Source organism: Phyllostomus discolor, chromosome 11 (assembly GCF_004126475.2).
Source record: "Phyllostomus discolor isolate MPI-MPIP mPhyDis1 chromosome 11, mPhyDis1.pri.v3, whole genome shotgun sequence".
NCBI classification, from domain to species: Eukaryota; Metazoa; Chordata; class Mammalia; order Chiroptera; family Phyllostomidae; genus Phyllostomus; species Phyllostomus discolor.
In genome coordinates, this window is record NC_040913.2 from 34392471 (window position 1) to 34407664 (window position 15194).

The 15194-nt window shown below is 40.2% G+C and overlaps 1 protein-coding gene and 1 long non-coding RNA gene across 2 annotated transcripts in view; one reads left to right on the top strand and one right to left on the bottom strand.

Moving 5' to 3' along the window:
* The window catches only part of TDRD3 (tudor domain containing 3), a 163490-nt gene extending 152706 nt beyond the window's left edge, over nucleotides 1-10784 (bottom strand). Inside the window, 1 exon segment of the mRNA XM_028526378.2 lies at nucleotides 10615-10784. Within this exon segment, the coding sequence (XP_028382179.2) occupies nucleotides 10615-10655 (41 nt within the window). The 5' untranslated portion in view covers nucleotides 10656-10784.
* A 309-nt stretch (nucleotides 10785-11093) lies between these two features.
* On the top strand, nucleotides 11094-13272 carry LOC118497341. Its single transcript, XR_004899867.1, has 2 exons — nucleotides 11094-11224; nucleotides 11365-13272. It is a non-coding gene; the product is annotated as an uncharacterized LOC118497341 (long non-coding RNA).
* Nucleotides 13273-15194: the final 1922 nt, after the last annotated feature.

The window sequence follows — 15194 nt, forward strand, 5'->3', positions numbered from 1 at the left end:
AAGAGTGTCTTCTGAAAAGATACTAATGCATGTTATATTTAGAGGAGTTTGGGGGGAATTCGGAGGAATTAAAACAATGAATCTTCAGTCATCTAAATTTATGAAAAATGCTGGACTTCCAACAAGATGTAGGAATAGGTGAACGCACCGTACCTCCTCGCACAGCCAAGATTAGAACAATAATTTACAACAATAATTCACAGACAGAATAACACTCAGAACTGACAGAGGATTTATCTGAATGGAAGTCGGACAGCCAAGAAGTTGAAGTAGACCCGTACATCCGGACTGGTAGGAGACGACGAGCCGGGCGGGCGTGGGGCTGGCACGGGTCGGCAGCGTGCGGAGGTCGGGGAAAATTTGGCACGAAATAGGCGTGACAGCCATCCAGAGCGCAAGAACGCAGCGGTGTAGCGGTGATCCCTGAGTACGCAAGCTGCGGCTGGCGGACCCAGTGAGGCAGCGATTGTGGACCAGGGCAGAGCTCGCAGCCCAGGGTCCCAGAGAAGGGTCTGAGCCCAGGAGAACGGAACTACCACCATTGTTCCCTCCCGTCCCCGCCCCCGCCCCCACATATAACATCACAATCTAGCGACCGGGGTGCCCAGCCCCGGTGAACACCTAAGGCTCCTCCCCCCCACCGTAACAAGAGCGACCAGACTGGGGAAAACAAAAAAAAGGAGAGACAGGGAAAGACATAAGACATGTTTCCAACAGAACAGATCAGTCCCCCAGGACTCATCCTTTTGAGCGACCAAGAAATAGCCAATCTATCAGATGCACAGTTCAAAACACTGGTGATCAGAAAGCTCACAGAACTGATTGATTTTGGGCGCAATTTAGATGAAAGGATGCAGGTTACCATAAAAGAGATGCAGGAAGATATACGGAGGAGAGCCAATAGTGAAAGGAAGGAATCTGAGTCTCAAAACAATACAGTGGACCAGAAGGAAGATAGAATCAACCAAGCAGGAAAGCATGATGAAATAAGAATTCAAAAAATCGAGGAAAAGCTTATGAGCATCCAGGACACCTTTAAAGGTTCCAACATCCAAATTATAGGAGTACCAGAAGGGGAGGAGCAACAAGTGGAAAAGTTATTTGAACAAATAATAAAGGAGAACTTCCCCAATCTGGCAAAGGGAACAGTCTTCCAAGAAATCCAAGAAGCTCAGAGAGCCCCAAAGAAGTTGGACCCAAGAAAAAACACACCAAGGCACATCATAATTACATTAGCCAAGGTAAAAACGAAGGAGAGAATCCTACAAGCAGCAAGAAATAAGGGGACAGTAACCTACAAAGGAGTTCTTGTCAGACTGCCTGCTGATTTCTCCAAAGAGAACTTACAGGCAAGAAGGGGCTGGAAAGAAATATTCCAAGTCATGAAAGACAAGGACCTACATCCCAGATTGCTCTATCCAGCAAAGCTCTCATTTAGAATGGAAGGGAAGATAAAGTGCTTTTCAGATAAGGTCAAATTAAAGGAGTTCATCATCACCAAGCCCTTATTTTATGAAATGCTAAAGGGACTTATCTAAGAAAAGAAGATAAAGAAAAGACATGTATAGTAAAAGGACAGCAAACTCACAATTATTAACAACCACACCTAAAGCAAAACCAAAAGAAACTAAGTAAACAACTAGAACAGGAACAGAACCACAGAAATGGAGGGCACATGGAGGGCTAGCAGCAGGGGGGTGGGAGGAGGAGAGAGGGGGAAAAGGTATAGAGAATAAGTAACATAGAATGTAGGTTGAAAATAGATAGGGGGAGGGCAAGAATAGTACGGGAAATGTAGAAGCTAAAGAACTCATAAGTATGACACATGGACATGAACTAAAGGGGGGGAACATGGGTGGGAGAGGGGGTACGGGGTGGAGGGGAGAGAAGGGGGGATATGGGACAACTGTAATAGCATAATCAATAAAATATATTTTTAAAATGCTTAAAAATTGCTCTGAATCTCTAACATCAGCAAATCAACAAACTAACACTGACCGAATCAAATAATCTCATCATGGAATTCTTTAAGGTATGTCCATTTTAGAAAAATTTTCATGTTTTTCATAAAGCTTCTTTCCCCTCTCTAGCAGCTCCTTAAAAATGCTGAAATTCCTAGAGCTTGAACCTAGCTTATTCTTACCCAAAGCTTGGTCACAGACCCAAATCATAGGTCAATATTGTCTAACAGAAACATAATACAAGCCACATATATTATAAGTTTTGTAGTAGCCAGATTTTAAAGTGGTAAAGTGGTAAAATTAATTTAATAATATATTTGACTACAATATATTGAAAGCATTATTTCAATCTGTAACAGTATAAAAATTAATGAGAGATATTTACATTCCCTTTTGTACTAAGTCTTCCAAACTCAGTGCATATTTCACACTTCATGGCACATCTAAATTTGGACTGGATACATTTCCAGTGTTCACATATGCCTAACGTCTAACAAACAGTACATCCTTAACTGATCTCATCCATGCATTGCTTCAACCATCAGCTATATTCAGATGACTCTGTATTTATATCTCCAGTCTTCTCTTCTGAGTGCAAGATTAGTATTTCCTAATGCCTAACTGGATCTTATTTTAGGTGACTCAAAGGCACTTCATGGTCAATGTTCAACTTGAATTCACGATCCATCCCTCAAAAATGTGGCCCTCTTCTAATAGTCCCTATCTAACCCATTCAGTAATACAAGCCAAAAACCCAGAAACCAGCCCCGTGACACTTCCTTTTCTCTCATTCCCATATCCACTCCAGCAACACGTATTGTCTATTTACCTCCTAAATATCTCAGTTAAACCTACTGCTCTCCATCACAACCATCACCCACACCATCTGTCTACTCATGCCTGCCTCCAATCCATTTTCTTCAATGCAAGTATACCTCAAAAGTTAACTATGATGTCAACCCAGCTTCAACTCTCCCATTCCCTGAAAAGACTTTTCAACTATTTCTATTACCTCCAGAATAAAACAAAATTTGCAATGGTATTCAAAGCCCAAGGTACATGATCTAGCTCCTGAGTATCTCCCAACCCATCTCATTATACTGCTTTTTTGTCCTGCCCTCCTCCCATCCTGGCCCTTCAGATCTTTGTATGACCTTTACATGATGCTTGTATGTGCTGCTTTCCCCTTACTTAGGTTATTTAGTTCCTACTCATCCTTCAGATCTCAGGGAAGCATTCTCTGACTATTATGAAGTCATCAAATTTTCCTTTTTATAAGTTCTTAAAGAATAATGTCTCTTCTCCTCTCTAGTATATTTTACAGATGCAATATGTATGTTTAAATATATAATTAATGGCTTCCCCCTCCCATAAGGCTACATCCAGTTGTACTAAAGAAACTGCCTGCTGGAACAAGATATTCAGTAATTATTTGTTGAATGATTGCACCAATACGTCTATCTTGTTTTTTCCCCCCAAAGACCAGATACCATATAATGAGATGGCATATTCAACATACTCTGCTTACATATCATCACCTTTGGAAAGCCTTCCAGACTTCCCAAGTCTGAGTCAACTGCTTTCAACAACACTACAAATGTAAAATACCAGTGTATGACATGTTTAAATTCTTCCTGTCTTGTGTATCATCCCAACACAGTGTTTGTTGTAAGGGAAATATATACTTACTACATGTACTTTAGTAGACATTATTCTATTGGATACATAGAATCCAATAGAATAATGGTTACATATTCCTCTGCATTATAATCAACTATTGTTATAAAGATTATTATACTTTCAGTAGCACTATACTAAAGAAACTGCCTGTTGCAACAAGGCATTTTGCTAGGTAGCTATGATGTACCCAACAAGATGAAGGATAAGGGCAACTATTTGTCTCTAAAAGCTGTAAAACTGGAATAAATGTGGGAAGTGCTCCCATGTGCTCAGACTCACACCCACTGAGTGGGTGTCACAGGGTTACAATACCAAGGTACATTTTTTTATAAAGCTCTGTCCAGCCCTGGAGTAAAACATATTTCTTTCCTTGTTCTCTACATTATCAAAGTGCTTCTTTTCTGCCATCGTTATCTTTGATTTGACATCTTTGTCAATACTTTAGAGTATCACAACACATTTTTGCCCCCTTCTCTGCTTTTCTTTGTCATTCTCTGACTTCACAAATGTTTCTCAATTTGATATAAAAATGTTTGTGTTGCTGGGAATGCAGTCTGCTTCTTCTAAAAATTATCTGGAGGTAAAGTATTCTTCAGCTCCTTCTAAATCCCACACCTTTCAAAAAGTCAGAATTTCTAGAGAGATGGGACTTAACTATAACATGGTAAGTCAAAATGCCCTATTCTATTTTCAAAAGGAGAAAACATAAGCCAAAAAAGTAATTTAGTTGTATTTTTATGATTCCTGAAATGTGACTATGCAATTTTTACTTGATTTAGCAAATGCTGCTGTGTGAGAGGAGATTACTTTAAAGTTGCTGAGGTAGCAATTTTCTTTTTATACCCCCTTATGCTGCAGGCAGTCAAGTCTCTAGGAAGTTGAACTAGATTTATAGGTTATTCACCAAAAAAATAAAATCACTGCAAATGGCACCTTAAAATCTGAAAACTTGCACAGTTTAACAGACTATCCAATCATTTTTAGATGTTTATAATATCTATAGAAGCAGTCAGGCAATATATAACATATTTTGAGATAGAAGGTCAAAAAGGCTTTTTACCTTTGAAAATTATAATTTCACAAACAATATAAACCAAAGAGATAATTACAAATGCTCATAAAAAAAACAAGAAATATTTCAAAATAGAAAGATGTCTCCAATGACCTCCCTTGAAAACCAGCAACTGGTTTCATTTAGTGTTCTTCAGCATGATCTATTATTTGGTTTCACCCAAAAAGTGTTTTAATGGTTCTGATCGTTTCCAAAAGAGTGTTCCAAGGGTACATTTCTATCAAAGTGGTAATGATAAAGTATTTTATAATTCTAGATAATAAAAAGTTCTGTCCTCAATATATACAACCCTGTAAGAACAACCAACATTACAAATATACCTATGCTTCAGAGTTACACTGAAATACCTTTTGCATAAACTCTTATTGTATAACTGTTACCAAGAGTGTATTATCTGAAGGTATAGTAATTAATGATGCTGCAAAGGTTGTTTCTTATTTGAAGGTTGAGATCATTCACTAGCAGTCTCCAGGGGAATAGGTGTGTCTCTCAGAAAACTGAAACTAAACAAACAAAAAAGACACAGGATAGAATGCAGAACAGGAATCTGATTTGGGTTTTTTTTTTTTTTTTTGGTCTTGATCATTGATGTGTTTGGAAGGAAGCTTCTAGGTGATGGGATGAGACAAGAAATTCCCCTTCTGTGTACCGGTCAAAAGCCAGGAATCAGAAATTCCAACAAAATGTCCTGAAGATTTCCACTTCTTTGGAGTAGCTATCTCAAGGCAACATGAAGAAAAACAGGGCAGGCCCCTCAAAACAAGAGAACAATGATCATTTTTTAATCCATACTGCCACTGTGCTTCTTATTTTATCTATCCCACAGTTGTTCTCCTCTAGCACTAATTTTTTGATAAAGACTCCTCTAAGTGGTAGCCTTTTTTAGTGGTTCAAAGATGAAGCAAAGGGAGTACATACTTGGGCCGGAGGACATCAGTGTGGTGGTAGCACAAGTGATCCAAGAGAGACCACCCAAAAGAGAAGGTGAAACTTAAAGGGAGCAAGGTAAGGAGAAGACCTTTGTGTTCATCCTCTCTTTCCCCTGAGATCCCACCTACTCCACCAAAAACAAAAACAAAACAAACACCCCTGAGCACAATCTGGTTAAACCTTGGATGTTAGAAACCTATAGTTTCTAAGGAAATACACTCTCTTTCAGAATAAAATGGAAACAGCCTATTTCTAAAGCTACCTTTGGTGTCTTCAACTCAAAACTACTGGATAAGGCAGAAATACACAATATAGTGTGTTACATTTTCAGATATTCTTGGACTTCAAAAAATTAACAAGATTTTCAAATGAACTTAATCAACAAGTAGGTGAGCCACTAAAAGGTAAAGGATCCCCTGAGCCCAATAACCTCACTCCACAGAATAAGACCTTAGCTTTCCCAAATAAGAAAGTAAATTTACATATCACAAAATGCTTCAAAATCCAGTTTTCAGTTTTAAAATGTGCTGTTTTTTTATCAATAATTTAAATTAGAAGTGGTCGCCACAACTTGGTGAAAATGAGTACTGAATGTTTATTCTGGACCTTTAGGTTCTATTCTTGGTTCTGCCACTTATAACTCTGAGCAAATTGTCAGTACACTGTATGCTTCAGTTTCCTCATCTGCACATTAAGGGAGTTAGCTGTGTAATCATTATTTCTACAGAAAATATCTTTTCAAAAACACAAACACAGCTGATTACATTCCCTTAATATCGTTTGTTAAAAAGAAACAGACCCTGAATGCAGTCAATGTGATAAGCCCCACCAAGGCTTGCTACCTATTCTAATTGCAGTTTCAGTCTCTGTCTCCTGAGAGCACGTTTCTCTTTATTAGATGGGATGCTGTCTGATTCATTAATCATTCAAGAGAACCAATTAGATCTTTAAATTAACTTGGTTAAATTTTTGTTCTTCAATGGTTTCTATTTTTTTTAAAGTTTCAAAGGTTGATATTTATAAAAACTAAAATTTTAAAGACTCAAAAGGTTAGTATAAATATACAATTCCCTCTTAAGGGAAATCTCCAAAGAGAAAAAAAACAAGAAAAGCAGCAAGTGAAGTAAACCTGTTATCTAGACAAACAAGACAAATCAGTGAAGTTATTCCACACATATAATTAGGCATTGGTTGCAAAATTGGTTACAAAGACCAATATACCATTTAGTGCATTATTTAAACATAACCACCATACCGTAGAAGTACCTAGGACCTTCAAGTTCAAATCAGCAAAACTAATGCCATATATATAATTTATATATATTTTGTAAGTGGCCAGTAGCACAGAAAGTATTAGGTTTTGCTGATTAAACTTAAAGGGTGTGTGTGTGGGGGGGGGGGGGGGGGGGGGGGTCTGGAAAAAATCCAGCCATTGTTAATATAATGAGAATGGTTGCAAAACATAGATGAAACCTGGCAGCCAAGGAAAGTGGACTGGAATGCACATGCATGAACAATGACAACTTCACAGTACTAATCAGGGGGCAGTTGATGCCATTGAGTGGGCATGTGTACTGTGTGGCCGTCACATTCAAAGTGACTGAGCAAGTAGAGCAAACAAATCTGCATCAAATTTTGCTTTAAGCTTGAACATTCCTCTGAAATGATTTAGAAGGCTACACCTATGGGTGATTGGCAGCTTCATCACCACAACCCACCCGCTCATGCACCACCTTTCATGCAGAGTTTTTTGGCAAAACACCCAGGTAACTCAGCCCCCTACAGCCCAGATTTGGTGCCTTGCAACTTCTGGCTTTTCCCAAAACTAAAATCACCTTTGAAAAGGAAGAGATCCAACCCTTGAAGAGAGATTCAGGAAAATACAATAAGGCAGCTGATGGCGACTGGAAGAAATCTGTGAGGTCCCAAGGTATCTAATTTGAAGGGAACTGAGGCATCACTGTCCTGTGTACAATGTTTCTTGTATCTTGTATCGTCTTCGATAAATGCCTTTATTTTTCATATTACATGGATGGATACTTTCTGGACAGACCTCATATATCTGATGTCTGCCAAGGTAGCTACTATTGGAGTTTTTTTTTAATATTGATTTTTGTAGGGTTCTAACGAAGATTAAAGACTTAAGGGGGAAAATGTACTCAAAGATAACAACTTGGAATAATAGATTGGTCTATATACATCACCTCTACTCCCTGAAGATCACACTTTCTGAAACAAGCTTTCAGCACTAAGTACTTCCCTAACCTACTATTTTAGATGAAACCTATCAAAGTCTTAATAATAGTTTAGGTGCTTTAGCACCTATTTCTTTTCAGGTCCTATAAGAAATGAAGTGAGTAGATAGAACAAAGAGAAATGGTTTTGTCAATGACAATAATAGAGAATTTCAAGAGTTAGAGGAAACTCAGAATGTCAGAACTGGAGTGAGTTGGTCCCAGCTACTCTATGGTCAGAAATTCTCCTTCCAGTTCTCTTCCCTGCCTAAACCTTTAAGATTCTCTATTTTATTGTAGTAAGTCTCTACTTAAATATAAGATCTACTACAATACAGGCCACCCAAAAGCCTAGGGGTTCCTCCTCTTCTTTGGTACAAGTCTAGTCTGTTCAAGACCCATCAGAAGGTACATGACACTCTCCAACTCCTAGAAAGATAGTTTTGTCAGACCCAAAGAATACTCCTCTTTATGAGTCAAAGTCACATAAAAGCAAGACAGTTTGACGAAAGTAAAACATGTAAAGAGATAATTTGTAATACATAGTGACACAAGTTACAATGTAACAGTGCTGAGGATTTATAACAAAATAACAATGGGAGGAACTCTACCTAGGCTTGGTCAGGGACCTTGGCTACAGCATGATTGACAGGGATATTCCAAGATCAACTGAATCACACTTTACTGAAAAACTACAATGTACTGTGCTCTCTGGCACTATAGATAAACAGAAAAATAAGATGTATTTCCCCATTCTTAAGGTATCCAAAGAGAACAATTTACCTGTATTATGCCATGTATAATGCACACTTGCTTGCCCAAATTTTTGAGGGAAAAATAAGGGTTCACATTATACATAGGTAGTGCTAATTCCATATCTATATAAATGGTTTTAATTATTTTACTTATACTTATGTGTTAAAAGTGTAACTCTAGAAAGCAATAACGATATCCATATGCAAAATAATACCCTGGAATATGATAATCAGTTTTGCTTCTAAATATAACTAAATGAATAATTGAATTAAAAAATTTAAACAAAAGATTTTTTTCCTGAAAATTTGGGCCAAAATGTGGGTGTGCATTATACTTGGCAAAATACGGTAGTATGTGTTTGGAACCAATATAATGAGATTAGCCTTTCTAAAGGAGGTGAGGTCCTGCTGGGAAGCAGCAAAAGACTAAGTTTGTAAATAAAATTATAAAACTAGTTTGAAAATGGGGAACAATTCAAATGGAAGAGTGACCCAAGATTCTCCAAGACAACTCTGTAAGGTAAAACTAAAGGAAGAGATTCCAGTTAAAAGAACAAAAATAAAACTGAACAAGGTGATTTTTTAACTTTACAGTTTTTCATGCTAATAGTGTTCTACACAAAAAAAATGTAGGAACAATAACACATAATAGCTAAAAGCACCAGATTTGGAAGTGGCCCTCCTGTGATCACCATTCAGCTCCACCACTTTCTAGCAGTATCATTTTTGGAAAATTACTCAACAGCCCTGTATCTCAGTCTCCACCTGGAAAAACGGCTGCCTGTACAGCCAGGAGCAGCTTCTTCCAAACACAGATGTTACTAATATCACTCTAATCAAAAACTTTATTCACAATATCAAATTCACATCTTTTAGGTACTTGCAGACTTCAAACTTTCTGGGGTCTGCCCCAAACTTTCTGGTCTTAATCTTCATTGGACACCCTACCACTTCCACGAAGCATGTGGATCTCCTGTCAGTTCTGCAAATCCATAAGCATTTCCTACTTCCGTGCCTCATCCCACTTCCCTAGGAAATTAACTCTCCTTCCCTCCAATTTCATTGCACATCTGTCTGCTCCTCAGTGCAATTTACCACTATTTTCCCTGTTTTTGTACTTGAACTTTTTAATGTCTCCCTCTTCTCTTTTCGCGAAGATTATGAACTTCTACAGAGCAGGCATATCATCTGCCTTCCCAGCCTTCATCTCAGACTGCCTGTGCAGGCCTGGAAAAGCGTTACTTGAATGAAACTGGATGTTTACAACTGTAATGGCCGCAGTTCCAGAAACTGCTTAATTTCGATTAATGTTGTACTGCTTTCAGATCCTAAAAATCTTGTGTCTTGAAATAGCTGAACATCTCCGTCCCTTCCAGAAAAGTTCTACAGAGCACCCACACGCGTTGACAGGATGATCAGTCTTAGCTTCCGAAGTTGTGTGTATGCCTCGGAGCTCAGCTCCACGCCCGTCAGTACAGTACTTAGAAATAAGCGCCACCCCGGCAGCAACAAGGGCTGAGCTCTCCACCGCCCTCAACTTCCTGCGGGCCCACGGGCTCCGGCCACGATCTTCCTTCTCCACCGCACAAGATTCTCCAGCCCTCGCCGCCCCTCGTCCCGCCACAGTAACTCCCCCACCCGGTAGAGGCGCGAACGGCGCTGCTGGTCCTTCCGGGCGGGCCGGCTGAGGCCTGGGCCTGAGCGGCCCTGCCCGTGGCCCCCCGGCTTCACCCGATCCGTCAGCCACCCCGGGCGCAAGTCACCCGGGGACCAGGCCGCGCCGCCGCCTAGAGAGGAGCTGGGGACACGGTGGGCTCCGCGTGGCGCCGGGGGCGGAGCCGGGCCGGAGGGCCTGGGGCGAGGCCGGGGACCGGCGGCGGCCTCCGCCCACCCAGACGCGTACCCCACCGCCCCCAACCCCAACCCGCCTCGGGGTCCAGGTCCGCGCCGGCGGCCGGCGGCCGGCCGGACTCACTACTTACCAACCCGCCTGGGACAACGCCGCGCCGAACACCTCGGCCATGGCAGCTGCTTTGGCCGGGGATGGTGGGGGGCTGGGGTGGGGGTGGGGGGGCGGCTTCCTACTTTAGACCAAAAAAAAAAAAAAAAAGGAAGGAAGAAAGGAAGAAAAATAAAGAAAAGAAAGAAAAAGAAAAAAAAAAACTCCTCTGGTCGACACTACAACTGGGCATGCTCAGTGCGGCCGGTGCTTCCGCGTGCGGGTTCCGCACGCCGAGTTTTCCGAGCGGCCGAAGGGGCTGGCCTGGTGTGGGTCTAGGTGACTGCGGCGCGCCGAGGCGGTAATCAACCGGGGACAGGATGAGGCCGGGAGATTGGAGGCCAGTTTGTTATCAAAGACCACGATATTTTTGCCTCTCTGCCAAAGGCTGGTTGTTTCTTGTTCTGGGTCACTTTTCTGAGTTGCACACCTTGGGAACTAGTTGGGGAGGTTCTGTGTAGAGCAAAGTAACATCCGCGATTCCTGCGCTAACAGATAGATGGTCGGCTCAGAGAGAGCAGAGTAACGCTAGCACCGAGATGGACACGAGGTACACCTTGCAGTACCGCGCTTATAAGGCCATATTTCATGCGGTAAGACTCAAAGGAAAGCTGTTCCCAAACTCATTCTGCGTAGGAAAAAAAGTTTACTTATAAGGGCTCATTCCATTCATCCTGCTTTTCTGTCTGCCTGGACGCAGAGAATGCAGTCGACCTTTTTCCTGTCCCCACAGGCAAATAAGATAGTCCAGGGCAGTCACCACAATGAAAGTGAATGATCAACCCAACAAAACCAGCACTTAAGAAATGTGGGAAAACCGGGCAGTTGAGTCAGTGCTCTTTTTTTTTCTTCTCGCTGTCCCACTGGGCTCAGCCCCGTCCCAGTGCGGCCCTCTGACGTTGACACTGGGACACCAGAACTGGCTCCCACCGACCACTTGCAGTAACCTTAGGCTCTTGGGCGGGCTGAAGCACAGGGGCGGGTCCTCGAGTGGGCATGCGCCGCGGCGGCCCGGAGCGGCACACTCTAGTATGATTGGGCAGCTGAGACTCACGTTAGCCAATCAGGAAGCACGCGGCTCTGGGAGCCTCTCCCTAAAATTTGCTCCGCCCTCCACGGTCTTACAGCGGCGCCCTAGAAAGAGACTCGGGTGTCCACCCTGGCTTCGGCTGCCAAGTCCCAGGTTGAGACTGTTAAGAACTTGAAATCCTACCACCGCGATGGTTTTATTCGAAGCCATCATCTTAAACAGATTTAAAACGGACTGCGGAACTGCGCAGAGCCACTCCTAGGACTAGGGTGGATATAATTGACTGTTACAGAAGGAAAGGAGATAATTGTCCAGGGTGGAGCTAAAATTACTTAATACAGATTTTTGTGATTTTAGGTGGGTTGTGCCGTTCGGTCTTCCCAAAAGTCATAGTTCTAAAATCGCGATGTTTTCCATACTTCTAATGCTATTGTAATACGTCCCAAACACCTTTAGAAACAGGAGTAACCCCATCGTATTCCCTGCAATTTGCAGTTGCATACAATATATGTAAAAGGCTATATATATGCTACAGGTATATTTCAGTTTATGGGTACCATTCATAATATCCAGAAGTCAGGAAATGATTTACCATTCTAAAGTAAATAGATAACTCAATTAAATTGCTAATAATTTTTATTGGATGTGGAATAGAATCTTCTCTTACCAATTATTTACATTCCAAGATTAACATGTTAACTATGAAAATGATAGATTGTTGTAAGCATCAGAAATCTCTGATTAAATGTGAAGTCCACATATTTATTCACATGTGCAATATGTGTATACAATAAGAAATTTCCATTGTGGGGATACTTAAAATGCCCCACAAAACACTAAATTCCCTTGCTTAATTTAAGATATCCTTTAAAGAATGTGTTGAGGGTTTCCACTGGAGAAATTTGGGACAATATGAGCATCAAGAAGAATAATTACAATAATTAATTGAATAAAAAAATTGGATAAAGAAAGTGCATGAGTATAGAGTGCCAGTAAAATCAGAGGAAGAATGAAAATTTTTCTTTCACAAGAATACTAGAGATTAAGTGTAGAACAACTAATAGAAAAATCACTATTTTCCAAATCAATCACAAACAACTCAGGCAAAGTTCATCAGAGAATGCTGAAAGCCACTAAGTGAAAAATTGTAGGAATAGGGGATCTCTACTTGTTCTCAAGGTATCAAACCATAACTTATAAAATAAAAGATGTACTATTACTTTAAAAAAGTCACTGCTTCTACAAGTGACCAAAGTTAGAATTGCTAATAATGAGACCATCTGATATTATGTGCTTTCCAATGTTACGCAATTAGAAATACATGTCATCTAAGAATTATTCTTGCCAAAATTGTTTAACTTGATTTTAATCAGGATTCTAGCCTGTGGTTCCCAACCAGGGGGTAGATCCCCACCTTGGTCCTCTATGTTCCTCTACCCTCCTGGGCATGACAATGTCTGGAGACATTTTTGTTTGTCCTAATGGAGAGGGGGCAGGTAGGGAGGTGGGGGTGGAGAGGGTTGTTACTGCATCTAATGGGTAGAGGCTGGGGATGCTGCTAAACATCAGAAAATGCACAGGACAACCTCTCCATAACAAAGAATTATTTGGCCCAAAATGTCAATCGTGCCAAGACTAAGAAGCCCTGGTCTAGAATTTAAAGGATATAGGGGACATTAGAACAAATTAAATGTGAGGAGATAAATCCAGAGTGTGATGGTATATTGTACAAGAAACTTGGTCTGGACTGTTCAGATGAGCCATTATAATTTTTTTTTTAAGAAAAGTAGAATTCTTCCAGATCGAAGAGACCCAAGAGCTATGACAACAAAATGCAATCCTTGATCTTAAAGAGACATGGTATTGTCCTTAATCTTGAAAATTTTATGCCAGAACATTTGTGGCTGAAGAGTTGTGGTATCTGCAACTTATTTTCAAATGATTCAGAATGTATCTGTGGATATGTATATCCATATAGGTAGATATATTTACATAGATAAATATACATGTATATACAGGTTAGGCAAAAGGTTTAAAGTTGTATGAAAAACAATATAATAACTAATAATAATACAAGAATTAACTTTGTTAAATATACACCTGTAAAGCTACTTCAGCCCTATCCTGTATGTATGTATATGTATATGTATAAAAGAGGGAAAAAAGGCAAATGTGGCAAAATGTTAAAAGTGGGTGAATTTCACAGGAGGATCCAAGTGGTCCTCATATATATTTTTCCCTAAGTTTGAATTTTTTAAAAATAAAAACATAAAGGAAGATGTATGGATTATACTAATTTCTTTCATATCAAAAAGTTTTTATTGGAATTACAAGGCCTGTCCAGAAAGTATCCAGCCATGTGATGTGAAAACAGAGACACTTATTAAAGAAGATACAAGACACATTGTACACAGGACAATGATGTCTCAGTCCCCTTCAAATTAGACACTTTGGGACCTCACACAATTCTCCCAATCGCCATCAGCTGCCCCATCATATTTTCCTGAATCTCATTGACAGTCTGAAATCTCTTCCCTTTCAAAGGTGATTTTAGTTTTGGGAAAAGTCCGAAGTTCTAGGGCACCAAATCTGGGCTATAGGGGTGCTGAGTCACCTGGATGTTTTGCCAAAAAATTGCATGCGAGGTGGCACATGAGCAGGCAGGTTGTGGTAATGAAGCTGCCAATCACCAGTTGCCCATAGCTGTGGCCTTTTGAATCATCCAAATAGTTTGCATAGAGGAATGTTCAAGCTTACACAAAATTTCATGCAGATTCATTGCTCTACTCGTTCATTTTGAATGTGACATCCACACAGTATATGTGCTCACTCAACGATGTCTACTGCCCCGACTAACTAATACAGTGAAGTTGTCATTGTTCGCACATGTACATTCTAGTCCACTGCCCTTGGCTGCCTGGTTACATTAGTGTTGCACAAACCATTCTCATTATATTAACAATGGACCTTTCCCAGACAGAGCTCCTTTGTTCTGTATAGATAAGATAGTGCGTTTGAAAAATGGTAACGGCAGACTAGATGAAAAAGTGGATCTCCATTTTCAATAAGATGAATTATTGATTTACACAAAATGTAAAGCTGAAAGTTGGGAGAACTACTAAAATGACAAAAATGCCTTAGATACAAGAGGGCAAAAAGGCAGAGTTCAATTTATTTGTAGTCAATGGTATAAATTAACATGAGAGACTGAGAATCCTCAGTCTCTGAATTCTTTCACTTAAATGAAAGAAAAGCTTCTCGGACTAAAGAAGGATAAAAGAATATAAGTAAGAATAGAAAATGCAGCAAAATATGACATTTTTAAAAAGTACTTAGCTTCTCTGAGGCACAATAAATTGTTTTTCTTTAGGCAATTTACATCCCAGAGAATACAAAATAACCTGCAAATGACTTAGATAAGCCAATACTAGGGAACCAGAAAGAACTGGGCTCATCAGGAAATGTGCTGGAAGCCTAAAACATTTTCTGTTTTAAGAAAAGAAAAAGAGCCCTGGCTCATGTGGCTCAGTGCA